Below are 18,631 nucleotides of genomic sequence, written 5' to 3'. Positions count from 1 at the left end.
GCCAACAGTCACCTGGCTTGGCCAAGACGAAGAACATACCTCTTTCCCAAATGCAAACACCTTAAGGTAAACCGCCTTCTCTCACTAAAGGAGGAAGCATGGAAAATTCTGTAGCAGTCTATAAAGGCACTTGCCGTCATCCCCAATCTCCCCTCCTACTTACAATTTTGTTTTATTGAGATTGAAGGACAGGATGACAAAGCCAGAGTGATGCACAAAGACAAGATTACATTAAAATAAATTGAAAAATAGAGCTAAGGTATCCAAAGTACTTGTAAGAAATCATTTTAAAAAGTATTCCCATTGTTTAGGCTACTAGGAATACATTTGTGAAGTAAAGAATCTTTTCATCAAATTTACTCCAAAATTGCCTTCTGTAACCATGGCACAAAGCCTAAGTCCACTTAAACAGAGATACACAGATACACAGAGTGAAGTGAACAGAAGATAAAGGAGCTGGCAAAGAGAATGGGCAAGAGATGGTACTGAACAGAATTCTCTCCAGATGATCTGGCCTATTTGTCTGAGGCCCAGGAGAGCTATGCACATGTGTCCTTTTTGGAGCCTAAATAGTGCGGCCGCCTCTTCCCCCAAAACAAAAACTGCTTTTTTTTTTTTTCCCCCCCTCCCTATTTAGCCAATTCTGCCAGTTCTAAGCCTGTCCCTCTCATCTCTCTTCTCCAGGGCCTGCAGGCCTGAAGCCGCTGCTCACAGCCAAAGGTGGGGAAGACAGCTCTGAGCTGGTGTGGATCTCAGCCAAGGCATGCAGCTGTGCCAGAAACCCCTCAAGCCCCTGGGTGGGGATAAAAAGCTAGCCCTGGCCTCCCCTTTAGCGACACACACACCTACCTGGCAAGGTAGCGACCGCACAAGACTCCTCTGAAGAGAGGGAGACGGGCTGGTGGAGGGCCTAACAAGAGTTGCCTGGAGGAGGCATATCTGTGCCCATCATGATCAACTGGAAAACCACCCTAAGTTTCCCAGGGAAGGAGGACAGAAAGTAGATGACGGTGGATGAGGCCACATTGTTGAGTACTGCAAGTCTAGCTGCCCTAAACTCAATGCTTGCTATGTGGACAAAGAAAAAGGCTTAGCTAATAAATGACCCCTTGAATAGAGATGACTTCACTTTCATTGCGTTTAGATTTTTTCCCCCTACATTTTTTCTTTCTGTGAGGATGGAAAGGTACTAAGGGCCAGGTAGAGATCACAAAGATGACTACAAGATGGCTTGCTCAAGAAGCCAGGTTCCCAGGACTGAGGAAATTATCTCTAGGCCCTCACTGAGCATAACACTGGGGTCAGTGCTTCAGTTCATAGCTGAAGACAGTGAAATGAATGAGTGCTTACATACAACAATTTCAGCAGCACAGTTGGCTAGCCTCTACCATAGCATTGGTCAGCTGTTAAATCTAGTGACACTGAGCACATACGTCATTAAAAATGCTTGACCCCAAGGATGATACAGTAACTCCAATGTGCAGTGCTAAGTTATTAAGGAGCTGGTCTATGTACCTCTTTGAGGTCTCAGTAAAGCTGAGACTCATGCAAAAAAATCTTCTGAAAGATTTTTTAAGAAAGTATTACAGTAGACATCAGGAAAAAAAAAACAATCAGATCTTTTTTGGAACTTATTTCCTACGTTCTTTTTGCTTCAGAGCATTTTTATTTTTATTACCATCATTTTTTCATTGCTTAAAAATTTTTAAAGGTTTTATTTTGGCCCTGGGTAGGTAAAAGGAAATTGTGCTGCAAAATTTTAGGCCCTTAGTTGTGTTTCACCAGCACAGATCATATCAGCATTGAGAAAGCTCTTCGGCAGTAACCTTCCAGATATTTTGGGGGGCTTTGCAGAGAGTTGAAAAAAGGAGAAGGGAAACAAAACAAAACAACACAACTACCAGAGGTCGCAAAGCCATGGAGTCATCTGCTGCTGAAAAGCATGGTCACCAGATGTGGGGAACTACTTTCCAGCAGTGCACTTAAAGACCACGCGTTCTCATTGTCTGCTTGAATTTAAGTCACAGGACGGTTTTTCTCCCACATCCTTTTTGGAATGGGTGAAACTTCTGATCATTACAAAACTGAGGGAGAAAGCAAAGTTGTACTTTTTATTTATTTGCTAAAAACTATGACAGATTCAATCACAACTGAAATGGAATGACCTAAAATACTTCAGTGTCAATTGTTCCATTTATGTAATATTAATACTCATAACAAAATTCATTGTCCCCAAATATTTCACCACAATCAGTAAAAAGTATAGAATTTTGAAAGGCTAAGTAACAAGTAGACGTGACACGTGATTGGATGGAAGGCATGGAAAATTAAATTTAGGGCTTGTGAAAAGAACCAATATTTTCTTGTGCACAAAGCACTTACTAATCTCAAAGGTATTGTGAAGGCCCTCTAAACCCTCAATTATCTACACGATCAATGATGACTCTCTCCATTCCCAGTGGAACTGCCTTCTTGAATCTTTAGTCTCATATTTTCCCAAAGACTATCCCCAGGTTTTATGCACTATGACTCTGCAGCAATGATGGATTTTTGGCCATGATTTGTGTTATAAGTTCATAATTGTGTACCTGTCTACCATAACTTACAGCTGATACTTATTTTAATATATAGACAAGAAAAATTATTTGCATGCTTATAAAAACCAGAGGAGGTAAAGTTTACTTGAGATGCAGGATTTGGAAAGGCAAGCCTGGGCTTTTACTGGGAGTTAAAGCATAAACATTTTTGAGTCCACCTAAAATGTCTGGACTGATGTAACAGACTTCTTTGTTCAGAGCAATGACTTCTAATCTTAGATTTGTGACACCCCTGGGTGTCTCCAGCTATCTCTGGAGGGGTTGTAAAATTACCTCCACAAAATGCCAAGTAAAATCATTTAAATTCACTTAAAAATATGCCACACGTGTTTAGAGGCAAGGGAGGGTGTCCTGGAATCAAAAGAGCCGTCATAACTATTACAAAAGCTTGATCCTTGTCAACTATCTTTCAGTCCAAACCAACTGATGAACAGATAAAAGAAAATGAACAAGATGAGATAGCCTGTATGTGTGATTTTGTAGTTGGGAGAGACAGGGAAGGAGCTGGTTATTTGGGACAGTCTTTTTTTCTGGAAAACCTTTTTTGATCTCTGTATTTACTTACTAATGCCTGAATTAGCACTGACTGCCAACTGGGAATCCAGTTCATAGCCCTTCACCTAGTTGCACTGACAGTGGTGCCTTAAAGTTGGTTCAAATGATCTCTATTTGGCATTAGCTTCTTTAACGCAAGTACACACACACACACACACACACACACACACACAAATGCAGACAAGGGCAGCTACGCAGGGTAAGCTTAACTTAATTTTGTCAGTTTCCCCCTCAGCTTAATTAAAATGTTATCCTGAGATTACAACAGGGATTATACATCACTGCTCCACAACAGCCAATTCTAAAATTCCTTGGTCACGGCAACATTAATAACTAAAACACAATTGTGGCTTTGCCACTGGGAAGCTGGCTTATAGCCATTACATTTTACTATAGCTTCCAAATTTCCAATAAAATATGTTTCCCGATGGGTTATTGCCCCAGGTTTGATAGCTTTCTTTACTTGGAACACCCACTTTGGTCATCTGATAAATAGGAACACGGATTTCTTCAACAAGAGTCACACTCAAAAGACTTCACAGAAAAAAAAAAAAGTATACATTTTCCCATTAAACAGGCCTGCCTTTTCCATAGAGAACTCAACTTCGGTGTTTTTTGTTTTTGTTTTGTTTTTTGCATATCACTGCTTAGTTGTACTAAGACCCACATTTTACATAAGCCTAGAATTCCAGAGAAATTCTTTACTAAATGATTTTCATTTAATCTTTCATTCACCCTGTTAATTGCATGCCAAGAACAAGAAAAAGTTCCTTTTAAACTGTCTTTTGTATCATACTTCAAAAATTGTCTGAAGAATCAAACATCTGCAAATTATAAGAAAGAAAAAAGTATACTTGCCTTATTTGTAGCAGTAGCACTGGATCCAGGGACCACGGGCACATTCGTCACTTGAACTGAAAGATAATTATTATCTATGAGTGGCCAGGCTCCTTCCACTTTGCATGTCTGAAAGTGATCCTTGAAAGTTCTAAGGTGAGGATCTCCGAACAAGCCGCAAAAAAGGTAACTGGGAGGGCTCAGGTCCCCTCCCCTGTGTTCTCTGGCTCCTGCATGGCTGTGATAGTTACAAGGGTCATGGGTCACTTCGGGGTTGGTAGAGGATGTGGGTCCATCCTTAGAACAGTTCCTCTGGCTCATGAGGTCACTGATACCCAACACAGCAGAATGGTACACCAGGTTACCACGGCAGGCTTTTGAAGTTCGCTGGGTGCAGCCAGCATAGGCACGCAGGGCCTTGCAAAACTCAGAGTCAAAGCCGTCAATGGCAGAGTTCAGGTGTGAAGTGAGGGACACAAAGTCCGTGGTACATTTCTGGATTCGACATTGGGCCGGCTGTTGGCAGTCACCTATGAGAAAAAAGATAACACCAAACGTTTTTTAAACGCTTCATAACTCCCTGAGCTACATGAGAAAATGACACTGTCCTTTGGGAACAGTTTGTTCTATTCCATACACTCCTATTTTAAGAAAGCCTTCAGAACTAGGGTTGCATTGTGCTTCTTTTTCCCTCACAAATTAAGCCACTGGGAGAAAAACTGCACGCAATCAGTTACCTTAAAACTTTAAATCGTGAACCACTATGAGGGAACAGGAGTCTGAGCCCAGTATTCTCATGTTAAAATTAAACGGAGTATTTGATCACTTTGCTATTGTTTATAGATTTTGAGAAAGATTCCTCTGCTCTAAGGCCAAGTTAAAGATGTGAACTTTGTTTTGATTTTGCTAAGTGTATAACTCATTCACTTTGGAAAGCACAAAACCATGATTAAGGTTCCACACCTTAGGTAGGGATCCCTAAATTTATAGCATTAGTTAAAACACCTTTACTTGATTCTAGTACAGCTATAGGGTAAGAATATCAAGAGAAAATCCAGGTATTAAGTTATTCTGCATTTCCTTAAGGATGTTTATTGACAAACTGTATATAAACCTACAATCTCCTGGATGCTACAAAGTGTAAATGTTCTCTTAAAAAAATAAAGTCAAGGGGCACCAGAGTGACTCAGTCAGTTGAGCATTTGACTTTGGCTCAGGTCATGATCTCACGGTCAGGGAGTTCTAGCCCCTGAGTTTGAGCCCTGCATCGGGCTCTGTGCTGACAGCTCAGAGCCTGGAGCCTGCTTTGGATTCTGTGTCTCCCTTTCTTCTCTGCTCCTCCCCCACTTGTGTTGTCTCTGTCTCTCAAAAATGAATAAATGTTAAAATAAATAAATAAATAAATAAATAAATAAATAAATAAATAAATAAAGTTGATCGTTTAACCAAGCTGCAGATTTACTTCTCCCTTAACACCCGTCACCATTGGATCCCAGATCCCAAGCAGCTCATCAGGAAGGGTACACTGAATCAAAAAGGACACCACACTGAAATCCTGCTGCACAGGCAGATGACTGCACCAACTGTGTTTTATCAGAACCAAGGAAACATAGCACACAGAATTCATATATAAATGACTTTTTTCCTTAGGTCGACAGTTCCAATATACCTAATGATTTAAGCAAAGTTAAAATGAAGTAATGAAAAACCACCTACTACTGCCCTACTATTTCACAGTTTTCAAATGATGTTTTGCCACTAGCTTCTCATATAAAAAAATAAAAACCTCTCAAAGCATAAAAATATGTAAGAATTGCCAATACTAGGTCAGTTGTATGTGTCAAACAGTTTAATATTCTGGTCCTTAAAGTGGGAACTCTAGAATTACTGAAAAGAAAAGTACTTTTCTTAATCATCCACCTCAAGTTTTATAGAAACTAACTAAGACATATTTTGTGTTACTTCCACATTCTTTTTAGGTCGTTGCACTGGAAGAAGTTTCAATCCTTTCAAGTCTTAGGTACCTCAGCTGAGAAATGAGGAGACTGTTCTAAAAAGAACTTCATGATCTTTCACAGGCATAAAATATTTTACAATTCCTATTCTAGATGTGTGTGGGGGGGAAGAGTATCATTAAGTATATAATTATTTTAAGATGTTGGGGCGCCTGGGTGGCGCAGTCGGTTAAGCGTCCGACTTCAGCCAGGTCACGATCTCGCGGCCCGTGAGTTCGAGCCCCGCGTCAGGCTCTGGGCTGATGGCTCAGAGCCAGGAGCCTGTTTCTGATTCTGTGTCTCCCTCTCTCTCTGCCCCTCCCCCGTTCATGCTCTGTCTCTCTCTGTCCCAAAAATAAATAAACGTTGAAAAAAAAAAATTAAAAAAAAAAAAAAAGATGTGGACACAAACTTCAGGATACTATCAAGATTTAGGACTTCATCTGATGAAGACTTAAAACTAACCCTAGTAACATTCCAGAAAGATACTTTAATCTTTTCAGTATTAAAGTACTTTTAAGCCTGAATGAAACAGCCTGTAATCTGTTTCTAGCTTGAATTCAGCAGAAAAGACTGCAAGATGACAACCTCTCAAGCCACCTCCCCACCGTTTTTAAATTTCAAAGACCAAGAAGAGAAAAATGTAGTCTAGATAGGGCATTTACTTTAACCTGAATTAAAAAAAAAAACAAAAACAAAAAAACCCCAGTATTTTAATACTTTGGAGCTATGGACTTACAGCTATCACTAAATCACACTCAAAAAAAAAAAAAAATCACAAGCACACCTTCATGTGTTTGGCATATTTCATGTTTACTCATTCCAGAGTTGATAAAAAGCAGCTCCTGTATTTATACATTTCCTCTCTCCAAAGTAGATGAAGTCAAGTCATTTTCAACTGTTTTTACTCAAAAAAACCCAATCAACCCCAAAAGCATTAAAGCCATTTTACAGTAAGGAAATTCAGGACAAAGGGAAACTACAGGCCTTGTCCTGGCTGGATCACAAATGGGTAGAGCAAAGCCCAGGGCGCAATGCCTTTCTCAAATCCCGTTTTCCTTCCTCATATCACATCTCCTCCACATTCCTGAATCTCACACAACAGTAGCTGATGGCTTAAAGACTTAAGCAACTACTGTATCAATTATGTTTTTCTTTTTAAATCAGAGTCATAGCAAGCAGAAAGCAAGGAAATGAAAGCTGGACCAAGATCACTCAATAATGAAGAGCTCCTGGACTACAATGTAAATGACAGCACAAGAACTTTCCGCTAAACTTCCAGTGCCTATTTGTTCTTTTTATGGTCTATAAAATCTATCCGAGCATACATTTACTTATAATTATTTCAAATAGTCATAAAATATTCCAAAGTAAGAGCATGAAATGCAAATGCAACTGTTCAGAAAAGAATTTAGATTCCCACCTCCTTTTTCCTTCCTCCCCCAGGCCGCCCCCCTCCCCCACTCCTTCCCTTTTTTATAGCAGGCAGGTGCTGATTCTTTTGAGAAATGACACATAAAACAGAACTCCTTGGGTTCTTTTGTTTGGGATGAGGTTTCTAACAGCCTTTCAAATAGAGATGATGGGAAAGAGGAGGGCTAACTAGAGAGTGCATCTGGGTCAGCAGTTTCAGCCCCACTGCAGGCTCCCGTATAATGACTAATTTGCAGCATACACCCAGAAATATCCAGGCTTCATGAATTTATAATGACAGTGCACACTTTGCCTGTTATAGGAGGTAAAGTAAGCTTCCTGTCAAAATGCCAAGAAAATGCAGAGCAGAAACAATCTCAAGGATGTAGCCAACAAGGCCATGAAGTGTATGAGTAAGCACGTAACTCCCATATTGGATCTCCATTCAGGAATTGTAGAGATTTGCTAAACGTGGGGGATGGGGGGGGAGGTAGGGAGCAAAGTATAAAAGTTCTTTTTTCATTTCCTAAGGGCAGAAATCAAAACCTGCAGTTACAGATCTCTTCATTTTTGGAGTCAGGTCATCTATGATTGGTGTGGTACTATTTTCATTCCAGTTAATGAAAGTGCTAAAGGATTTGTGGGTCTAGAGCTCTGGTTAATGATTCAAAGACTTCACCATTCAAGACCCATTTCCTTGATGCCAGGACTGCACGTGTGAACTTGCCACACAATCACCAGTTTATAATAAAAGAAGTAAGATATGCTGAAGCTGAATTAAGTAAAATGCAGGGACATATGGGGTGCTGTGGCAAATTATATGGATCCAGGCATAAAACATATGGTAGCCCATCTGCAAAGAGCACTCGGCTAGGCTCCCTTCTCTGAGAAACAATCTTTGTATGATCAAGAGAAAAATGCTTCAAAGCTATCTTTCAAAAGGAGCCCTTTCTTCGATAACCAAATTAATCACCCAACCCCAACAAGTTGTCCAGAGATATCACTCACCACAGAAACTCTAGGTAGAATATAACAGTGACTTTAAGTGAGGGCACATTAAGATACTGAGAGGAGTTTCACATTCCAAGTTTTTGAAATAAGGCACCTTAATTTTCAAAAACATTAAAACAACTTCTTAGGGCTTTCATTATTGGCCAGAAAAATCTTCAAGGACCACATTCCAGTTCTGTAATAGAACTCTCTGGCAACTAAGGGAAACAATATTCCAAGCAGTCAAGAGGGACACACAGTCCTACCCAGTACTTTAATTTCCATTTCAAGAAACCTACACTTTGACATTATGAACATATATTCTTCACACAAAACATTTATGAATGTAACTTTTGACACATCATGAAAATTTTCTTGGAACCATAAGCAGATTGACATTATTTTCTAAGGTTCTAAAGTCAGTCATTTAAAGCCTTAATCATTGTAAAACTTAATATTACACTCTATGTTTCCCCAAGTGAGTGTTAAAATGCAGCTGTTCCATCACAATGCAAAGTTACCAAAAGTAAATTAAGTCTCCTCAAATGCCACATTTTTTTTTCCATTACTTAAAAGACCTCCCAGATTTTTAGAAAGGCTGGTATGACTTAATAAATAAATACTACTCCACACAGTTGGGTGGCATTACAGTTCACGATTCTCCAGATCACAGCGTTGAGACTGCTGTCATAAAATACAGGACAAAAAGATCTCAAAGGAAAACTTATCTAATGCTCTAGTTCTCAAATTAAGAGAATTTAGCTTCAATTTGGCACTAAAGAAATTTTTTAGACAAACTCCTAGACGTAGCACTTATTTATAAAGAGCATCCTAGATACCCCCTCCCTTGAGATACAAACGACATAACACTGTATTAGTGAAACTTATTTCACAATAAAAATAACTATCACCTGCTACAAGGCTCATCTGTAGGTCTACCTGGCTAAGGACAGAGAACTCACTCCGCTTCCACAGGGGAAGCGCTGACCTCCAGAAAGCAGGGAGATGTGTCAACCCCTCCGGGAACCCGAAAACACGCGGCTTAACCACAAAGCACCAGTTTTTCCACAGAGGTTGAAAGCTGAACTAAAAGCAGTTTTGGCAAATACGAAGAAATCCCTGTTTAAAGACGTTTAAGTTACTTCGAGATTAACCCCCCAGGTTTTCAAATTCCGGTGAAAATCTTTACATCTGGTGCGATTTCTTCCCCTCGTCGCCACCCCCAACTCCAGAGAAGCAGCACAAGGCTCCTTGTCTCGCTTCGAAGGGGGCGGCGGCGGTGGAAACCTGATCCCAGCCTGACTTTCAGTAAACACCAATGCAGCGAGCAATAAAGCATCCGGAACGTTTGTCTCGGGGGCGCAGCCCCCACCGCCCCCGCCCGCTAAATCTTCGATAAGCGACTGTTGGGAAGATTTATCAACGGTCCGAGCCGAAGGCGGGGAACCGCGAGAGGGAGGGGGAAGAGGCCTCTCCTCTGCGCCCTGGGCGCGCAGCACGACCTGCGGGTGCGTTCCTGCCGCTGCGCGGTGAGCCCGGCAGAGGTGCAGGGCTGGAGCCCATGAGGCCTCTACCGTCTCACCACGCCACGCCGCCCTTCTGCCCCAACGTGTGCCTTCGGGAGCCGGAGTGTTTGGGAACAAAGCACTTGGACCTGCAGCTGGTTACCCTCGCGCGCGCGCCTCATACCTGCGTGGAGCAGCCCGAGGCTGAGCAGCAGCAGCAGCAGCAACGCCAGGGGCGGCGGGCAGAGTTGGGGGCGGTGGCGCTGCTCAGCCCCGGCGGCAGCGGCGGAGGCGGCGGCGGCGGCGCAGGATGGTGCTGCTCTCAAGCCCATGCCCATCCATGCAGGTCTCGTGGGCTCCGGCGAGGGCGGCGGCACGGGCGCCGTGGCGAGTTCGGGGCCGTGGCTGCGGCATGGACCGGGGGACGTGCCTCGCTTTCTCTTCTTCCTCCTTCAGGCCCGCGTCGGATACGGGCCGCCGCCACCGCCGCAGCGAAAAGCGCGCCGCGGGCGGAGCGAGGCGGCGGCGGCGGCGGCAACGGGGCGCAGCGGCATCGCGGCAGCAGGCGGGGCAGAGGGGGCGGGAGAAAAGACACAAAGACGGTGAGCTTAGTGCCGAGCCCGGCCCCCAAAGCGCGGGCGCCCTGGTCCCGGCCAGCGTGGGTTCAGCGGCCGTGGACCCACTGGAGGCGCGCCCAGCCCTAGCGAGCAGCCGCCTGCAGCCCGGATATCTCTGTGCCGCGACCCCGCGGTCAATCAATCTCAGCCTTGCACTGCCGCCCCGCCCTCCTCACGCACGCCAATCCGCGTCGTCTCCACCCCCGGCCTAGCCTCTCCCTCTCACCCCATTGGCTGCAAGCGCTGGTCCACTGGGCTCAGCTGGCCACTCGCAGGGGACAAAGCGCCCGCCCCTGCTCCTGCTCCCACCCTCAAATTGCTCATTGTAATTTGAGTTCCGCGTCCGCCTGTTGAGAGTCCTGTCCGTCGCGCCGGGGCCCAACCTCCTTCGCGCTCCCTCCTCTTCTATTCCCTTCACCCCTTTCCGCGATTTACTGTTTCCTCCTGTCCTACAGATATTGGCAACGGCTACTCCCTCTTGCCGGCGTTACAAAGGAAGCGGCCTTTGACTTTCCTTTTAATTAATGTGATTGGGTTCGGCTTCCCTTTAAGGTGTTGTGTGCGTATGTGTTTTAAGTCACCCCCACTCTGTCACTCCCGCTCCAGCTCCTGCTCCTGAGAGGAAGTGGGCGCTTTTACCAGGCGCCTGGCGGCAGGTCTCTTCGCAGCCAATCACCTCTGCGGAACCGTGTTCCGAGCCCTTTCCGGACGTTTGGTAAAACTAGCACCCCACCGCGTTGGAAATCCGATTGCAACTTGCGGTCCGGAACAGATCGGATGGGCTGGGAAGGTACCCACCAGCTCCCGGTGGAATTCGCTAGCAGCTGTTCGAGGCTCTGGCGTTATTGTTCCTCTGACATTTCCCTTCCTGAAAGCAGCGGGGAGGAGTCTGAGAGTGGGCGAACTTCAACGTGTTCTGTTACAGTGTAATTAGATTAATGAGGATAGTGAGTTTTTAATGCAGTGTAGAGTAATTATGCCATCATTTCGTGTTGCTCGGTGGCTTTTCCACAAATTTTCGTGGTCTTAGTATATTAATTTAATGGCAGATCGGTTTCTACTTTTGCCACTTGGATGGATCCAAAAATGAGGAAGAAACCCCAACTGTGTGCCACAAAAGAGGTTGGCAAGTGGAGACACAGGAAAGCATGTTGTGAGGTTGATGATAGGTTCCAATCTGTTATCAGTAGGTGTGAAGTGGTATCTAATCTAAAAGATGGCTTCAAAGGCTCGGAGTTACTTCGACTGCCCTTGCCTTTGCCTTTCCTCCAAAGGGCTCAGGGCTGCCATTTTAAATTCACTTATAGTCAAATTGTAGCTTGCAATTCTACCCGCTCGCTACTCATAATCTCTAATTGGTAATTTCGTATCAACCACGGACACGTTAATATTCCACATGTTACAATGTGCTAATCAATGGACTAGGATAATTGAGGGCAAACCTTATATCACTCCGGCTTACTCATTAGACACATTATGAACTGTACAAACCACTAGGTCCCTAAAGAAGAATGCCTATCTATTTTTACTGTAACTTTTCATTACTTACTTATTACATACTATGATGACTAAAGTGGTAAACACACCTTTCACTGCCCAAGATATAATCCAAGCCTTGTGTATATCCATAATATGCTTAATAATAGCTTCAGAGTGGCCTGGAGAAATGACTTTTTTTGCAGGAGGACTTATCTGATACGATTTTTAGATAATATTATGGAGTAAATACTATGGGACTAAAAATTTACTCCCTTGCAATTACTACATAAATCAAAGAACTAAAGTTAATGAAATACTGGTCAACATCTTTTTTTTTTTTTTAAAGTCATCAAATGTGAACAGCTTTGCGAAGTATGTTGCCAACAAAGACTACTAACAGTAAGATGGTTCTTTTTCCTTAACCCAAGATTTAATTTGACCCTTATGAAAAAAGCATGGCAATTTATTCACCATACTTCAGAACACATAACCAAAATTTAGGGATCAAATTCAGTTTAGTTGGGGTCTTTTCGCTGTCATTACTTGCTATGATTCCACCCTGCCCCCAGCCTCCACTTTCCCCACCTCCATATCCTGTTCCTTAGACACACACTGCTCTAAACTATCTTATCAACAGAGGGCGTCCTCGAGTCACCACAAATTCGGCATCGGAATGGAACTGTTCTTTAGAGGGAAAACTTCATTTTTTCTAAGGTGCTTTATTGCTCATCTGTTGTAAAATTTGACAAGCTCAAGATTTATACGCCTAACAATTCATTTTTTATTACCACATAAGTGTTCAGCCGGCTAGAGTAAAATGTTAATTTTCACAATTAAACCGCAAGGTGGTTCCTGTTTTCAAGACTTAAGGTCAGTTGACACACTCGCAGGGTTAATTAGGACTGGTTAGCAAGATCCCCCGAATTGGCTTGGAAAGTAAGAGCGTGGTGAATGGTCGCTTATAGCGCATCCACTCCTCCAGCTCGAATGCTGCAAGTTAGGAGAATTTTAAGATTACACAAAGAAAAATCTGGTTATCCCCCCCCCCCCCCGTAAAATCAATGACTTATAAAAGTTTTACATTTTAATCAGGAAAAAAAAATCGTGAAGTGACTGCTCGCACAACTCACAAACGCACCCTATTCCTTGCCATCTCTAGTCTTTCTCCCTTCATCTTTTTCAGGAAGAAAAGATGAGACCAGAACAGCACAATTAGGGGTCACAGCAAAACATCCCATGGTATGAACGTGCGAATGGACAGAATTAAAACACATGCCAGCAACATTAATGGGTTCTACATAAGAATTACAGGTTTATTTTCCTGAACCCATACATGATGTCTTAACTATTCCCATTAATATATCTCCATTTCCATAAATCTAACATGAGGGTCTCTCTGCTTAACAGATCACCTAGGACAGAGGAGCTACCAGGGTAGCGATTTGTTCAACCCATTCTAGAGTAAAGGCCCCCTCGCTGCTCCCCAGTCCAGGGTGGACGCAAAGCTGGGGCTAAAATAGCCCTGAGTCCCACAGCCCAGCAGAAAGCAGCTAGTGGATTGTACTTACATCATTCTTAACCCTTCCGCTCCTGGAGGGGGCTTGGCGGGATCAGGGGGCCCCTGAGCTCCTGAGCACACAGGACCTGGGTGTGAGAGAAGACCCCAGAGCCTGGCGTGAGCGCTGCGCCCCCGGAAGGAGAGGGCCAGGGGCCTGAGTGGGGCTCATCACCCGAGCGTACACAACCGGCCCCCACGATCCCTGCGGGCTCTGCAGCGGATCGCACCGCTCAAAGGGGCAGGTGCAAAAAGCATTTGGTAGCCGCTTGCCAGCGCGCGGAGGTAATGCGCTTCCTGTCCATTTATCTCAGGAAACCAGCGCAGCCTTCCCTTCCAAACAAAATTAACCTCTCATTAGCCAGCCACTCACTCCGGAGAAGGCCTTAAAAGCTTTACCAGCTCGCTAATGTATTTAGGCTTTTCTTCCAGGCAAACGCAGCCGCGGTGGTGACTGTCATCATCAGCCCTGGGGGATTCCTCTGGGCTCCCCTGGGAGCCAAGCGCTTACCGACCCCCAGCCTCAAGTCTGGGAAACTCTGGCCAACCTGGATCTGTTTGCGGTACTAGTAGACCCGACACGCCTGAACGGACTTCGTGCCATAAGTAGCCCAAACAAGTTCCCACTAGTTTGAAGAGCGCCCCTCCTATCAAACAGCTCTCCTATCCTCAAGAAATGGGGAAGGGTACCCGGGAAGAACTTCTACGGCCAGCTGTCCCTGGGCCATGGGCGCTGACCGTCCTTTACAGCGCAAGCCCTGTCCGCAGCGGGTATGTGAAGCAGTGATTAGAGGTATGGGGCGTAGTGTAAGCTAGGATCTAGCCGATTCCAGGAGTGGAAAATCAAATGTAGTTCTGGGTCTGCAAGTGGCAAAAAGAGGCCTTTTGGAGCCCTGGGGTTTTCTCACCCTGGCCCCCTGCCGCCCTGAGGCTGGCAGATTTATACCACACAGGTGGAGCAAGACCTAAACAAAATAGTCCCGGCTGCTGCCTGCCGCTCGCCCCCCACGTCCCCCTGGCCCACCGCAAACTTCGACAAAATAAACAACTCACCACAGGCATTCCCTTGTCTGCAGCGCGACGCTTGCCAGCTGGGAAAATAAGCCGCAAGCCACGCGGCGGGGGCACAGAGGGAGGGCAGCGCGGCGCCCGCCTCTCCCCCCCAGGTGGGGGCAGCGATACCCGGGGGCAGGAGGGAGGCTCCGCCTCGGGGGCTGCTCTCTCGCCTCCTAGACTGCGGAGCGAGCTCCCGGAGAGGGGCTGCACCCTTCCAGCCAGCGCGATCTCTCCGCCACCTAGGGGAGGGGGCGGGGAGACAAATCTCTCAATTCCGTCCCGCTTTCTCCAAGCGTCTCTCTCTCTCTCCCCTCAGGTCTCAAAGAAGACCAAACCCGGGGGCCCTCACCTCACCCCCTCCGGCGTCACACCGCCCCCTGCCGGCACTACCCGGATCTTTCCAGCGCGGCTGAGGAGTGGCGGGTGGCGGCGTCCCCGAGCCCCAGCCTCCAGGTCCGGGCTCAGCTCTCGCCATTCTCACCGCCTCCTCACCCCAAGTCCCGCACAAAGACGCCTTTCATGCCGCCAGCGCCACCCTCTGCGCCGCCCTCCACCGGGTCGTGTTGCCTTTGCCCACCCTCGGCACCAACCGATTCCCGGTTGGCGATCGTGCCAGCCATCTCGGGCCGGGCGGCAGCGGACACGTGCAGGCTGTTCCCGCTCTGCGCCTCGGCACAGGCACGGATGCGGTCCCGCGCCTGCCTTTCCAGGATTTTCGGTAACTGTGCACCAGCAGCCACAAAAATGCACCCCTTCTTCTCCATAAATGATCTCTGAGGGTCTTCCTAGCGTGTATAAATAGTGGGTATGTGTGGGGGCGGGGGCGGGGGTTGGTGTAAGGCGTTGGGGTAGTGGCAGGAACGGTCCTCTGGACTTTCGCTGAAATAAGGAATCTAGAGATCTTTCCTGTCCACCTGAGGTGCCAAAGTGGCAAAGTTTACAGCTTACGAATGCCCAGGATAATGATTTGCGAATTGTGAGGGGACGAAGAATTTAAAGAGGCACCTAAGACACAGGTGAGGACGTGTGTTAAAGAGAACAAGCCCACAAAGATGTTTGAGGAAGGACAGTTACTTGAATCCCAGTAGAAGGTGTGGAGGGCAAGAGGGAAGCGATTAGTTTTCTTCCTCTAGGCTGATCTTCCAATGTTGAAAATGAGCATCAGAGGTATTCAGCGCTAGCTATTGCTCTGTGCGTTCACTGCCTGGCACGAGCAGGCTGCCTCTTCTTGTCCAGGCAAAGGTTCAAGCATCTTGACTTAGGTAAATCACTTAAGTACCTTTGACCCTCTCCAGCTTTCTTCTATTCTCCTGTCCTCAATATCCCTTAAAGTTTCCTGATCTAACGCTAGAGGCAGCATAGGGCAGTATAAAGAGGACAGAGTGAAAATCCAAGGAGGAGGGTCCTGTCATGACTTTCTGAGTGGGAGTCTTGGGCGACTGATCTAATGTCTTTGAACCTTGGGGTCACTATCAAGAAACTGTGTTAGGGGCAATGGTCCCTCTGGTTCTTAAATCACCTGACAAGGGAAGCCTCCTCACACTCTCTTTAGGTTCCCTTTTAAAGAGTTTTCTCACCTTGCTTTTTCCTGTCAAAGTGCCAATCAAATTGAAAAATAAATATTAGGGATATTTTAAGGTAAATGTAAGATACATTGAAAAATCCTCTTCTTGCTACTTAGAATCATCATCATCATCATCATCATAATAAAACCCAAACCAAAAAACTAAAAAGCATCTCAGCTCCTGGTCCATAGAAACAAGGAATTTTAATGTCCCCCACTCGCTTTGCCTTTGAAAAGCCACACCAACAATCAGCAGCATAGAGCTTTGATTTAGAACCTAAAGGCCAGTCTTATGTTTTTCTTTTTCCTTTTCCTTCCACCAACACAAAGACAAGCTGACACATAGTGGTGAAAAAGAGTTCAAAGCAAGCCTCACGAACCCAGAGAATGTTTCCTGATGCAGACCCAGTCCTTGCTCACTCCCTTGCTAAGGTTGTTTTGGACATTACAGAAATAGTAGGCACAAGCTGCCAGAATCCCCTTCTCCCCACTCCTTCCCATAAATACTGGGCAGTGAACCTGGATGCTAACTTGTCAATCATCATGTACATGCGTTCATTAAATCAATACCTTTTCTCTAGCTTCATGATACTTTCCAGGATTTTCGATTCACTACCCACTTTGGAACACGGAGCCTTAGTTCTCCCTCTGGGTAACCTTAGCTGTTTGTTTTCTGTGGAATCTTTTCTGAAACCAAAACAAAAGAGGGTGAATTTTCATAATGAAGTATTAATTCTTGACCTAAAAATCTCTTGCTTCTTCAATTTCATAAAAATTTCAGAATTGCTTAGCTTTCATAGCAATGCACACTTTAAAAAATCATCCACTAAAGAAAACTCTTTAGTATACCTTCACTGGGGGAAAAAAGTTCTTTAAACAATAGTGGTGGAAAAATATTTTGAACTTATCTAATTTGGTGGCTTTCATTTGTATTGGTCACCCCTGCCCATGGTCCCATTCATACAAGCTAAAACTGGTTATATTTCTGATTGGACCTTGGATGTCCCATTAGTAGAAGGACATGGCTTTTTTTCTCCCAAAATTCTATCTTGTTCAATGCTCCACGACTTTTTTTTCTCTTACCTCACTTTAATCTTCCTTTTTTTTTTTCTCATACCAACCAAAATAAACCAAAGATGGGAATAGAAAAGGCACAAGAAATCACTTTTTAGTAAAATCAACTTACCATTTCTGTGCTGTTAAAAGACCTGATGATGATGCAATGTGTATTTGCACCACCTTCTGATTTTCCACTTAAATGTGATGGAACTTCAGCTTTTAAAATGTTCAGCTAATGTATACATCCAACTCTCCAGTTGTTAAGGTCATAGCTTGTTTACTTTTGATATTTCTCATTTTTTCCTTTTGCAAATTGGGGGAGTCATCTCAAATATCAAGTAACATATGAATCTGTTTTCTAGTATTTCTTGTTTTGGTTTTCTTGCATATTTAGTTGAAATTCTTCTCTAGTTTTGGACTGATTCTCAATTTGATAATTCCTTTATGTACTCATCATGTTTGAGAAGTATTATTATTGCTAATAAATTACACTATTTTAAATATTAATAGTAATTATAATAATATTGGTAAGAAACGGAATATTTATAAAATAATGCTAGGAGAAATGCTACTTTCTACATGTGGTTAATAAAAATAGCTTCTGTAGTTAAATATTATTGAAGTCCCTCAAGATCTCTTTTTTATTTTGGAGGATCATTGTTTAAATTGAGTAATAACATAAAGGATCCAAGACCTACTTTTACTTTTAAAAGGGTGAGAATTTCCTATGCCTTTTTTCCCTCTATATAAAGGTGTAAGACAGCTGTCTTGAACCATCAGCACATATGATGGTTAAGGTAAAGAATTCAGGTAAATTGTAAATTTTAAAAATGGAACCTCTGGACACATAGCTGTTGAATAAATAAAAGAATATCAGAATGTGAAAACTATTTTGTTCTTTCAGCAATGTAAACCTAACTTTCTAGAAAAATCCTGCAGTTCTAAAATACTCCTACATATGTGCATAATAAAACAGGTAAATGAATGCATATTAAATTCATAAAGTCAATATTCATGAAAAAAATATGTGATAAATAGACCATAATCTCCTTGAAATGCCAGGAGAAAAGCCATATTTTTTGGTTGGCTTGGCATTAGAAAATCTTTTGTCATGAACCATTTAGCCATTCAACACAGTGTAAAACAGTAGACATGAAGCTACAGGGACTGGCCTTTTTCCTATTGTATTTGTTGATGATTTCAATTGCAGTCATTATACACACATGCTATCTTTTCTGGATCTTGTAATATGAGTTTTAAGAGGCTAAATATATATACCCCCCAAATATCCACTCTTTTTCATTACATTTGCTCTATAAAAAAATAAACTTCCAGCAGTTGGAAAATAATCTTTTTAGAAAGATAAACAAATGCAAAGTTATTCTTCTGTGAACTGGTTTAGATCTATGG

General features: G+C 43.9%; 1 protein-coding gene across 4 annotated transcripts in view; it reads right to left on the bottom strand.

Annotated features, from left to right (window-relative positions):
- Positions 1-15,207, bottom strand: part of RGMB (repulsive guidance molecule BMP co-receptor b) — a 29,691-nt gene extending 14,484 nt beyond the window's left edge. The window contains exons 1-5 of one of the 4 annotated variants that reach the window (XM_047873927.1): positions 15,189-15,207; positions 14,596-14,837; positions 13,556-13,631; positions 10,076-10,341; positions 4,011-4,519 (exon numbers count right to left, since the gene is read on the bottom strand). In XM_047873927.1, coding sequence (XP_047729883.1) covers positions 4,011-4,519; positions 10,076-10,341; positions 13,556-13,560 — 780 coding nt within the window. In that variant the 5' untranslated portion in view covers positions 13,561-13,631; positions 14,596-14,837; positions 15,189-15,207. The other 3 variants (XM_047873913.1, XM_047873919.1, XM_047873936.1) reach the window with 3 other exon arrangements.
- Between the last annotated feature and the right edge of the window lie 3,424 nt (positions 15,208-18,631).

This window comes from Prionailurus viverrinus, chromosome A1 (genome assembly GCF_022837055.1).
Source record: "Prionailurus viverrinus isolate Anna chromosome A1, UM_Priviv_1.0, whole genome shotgun sequence".
NCBI lineage: Eukaryota > Metazoa > Chordata > Mammalia > Carnivora > Felidae > Prionailurus > Prionailurus viverrinus.
The sequence above is the reverse complement of the archived record's forward strand: the minus strand, read 5'-3'. Positions and strand labels throughout refer to the sequence as shown.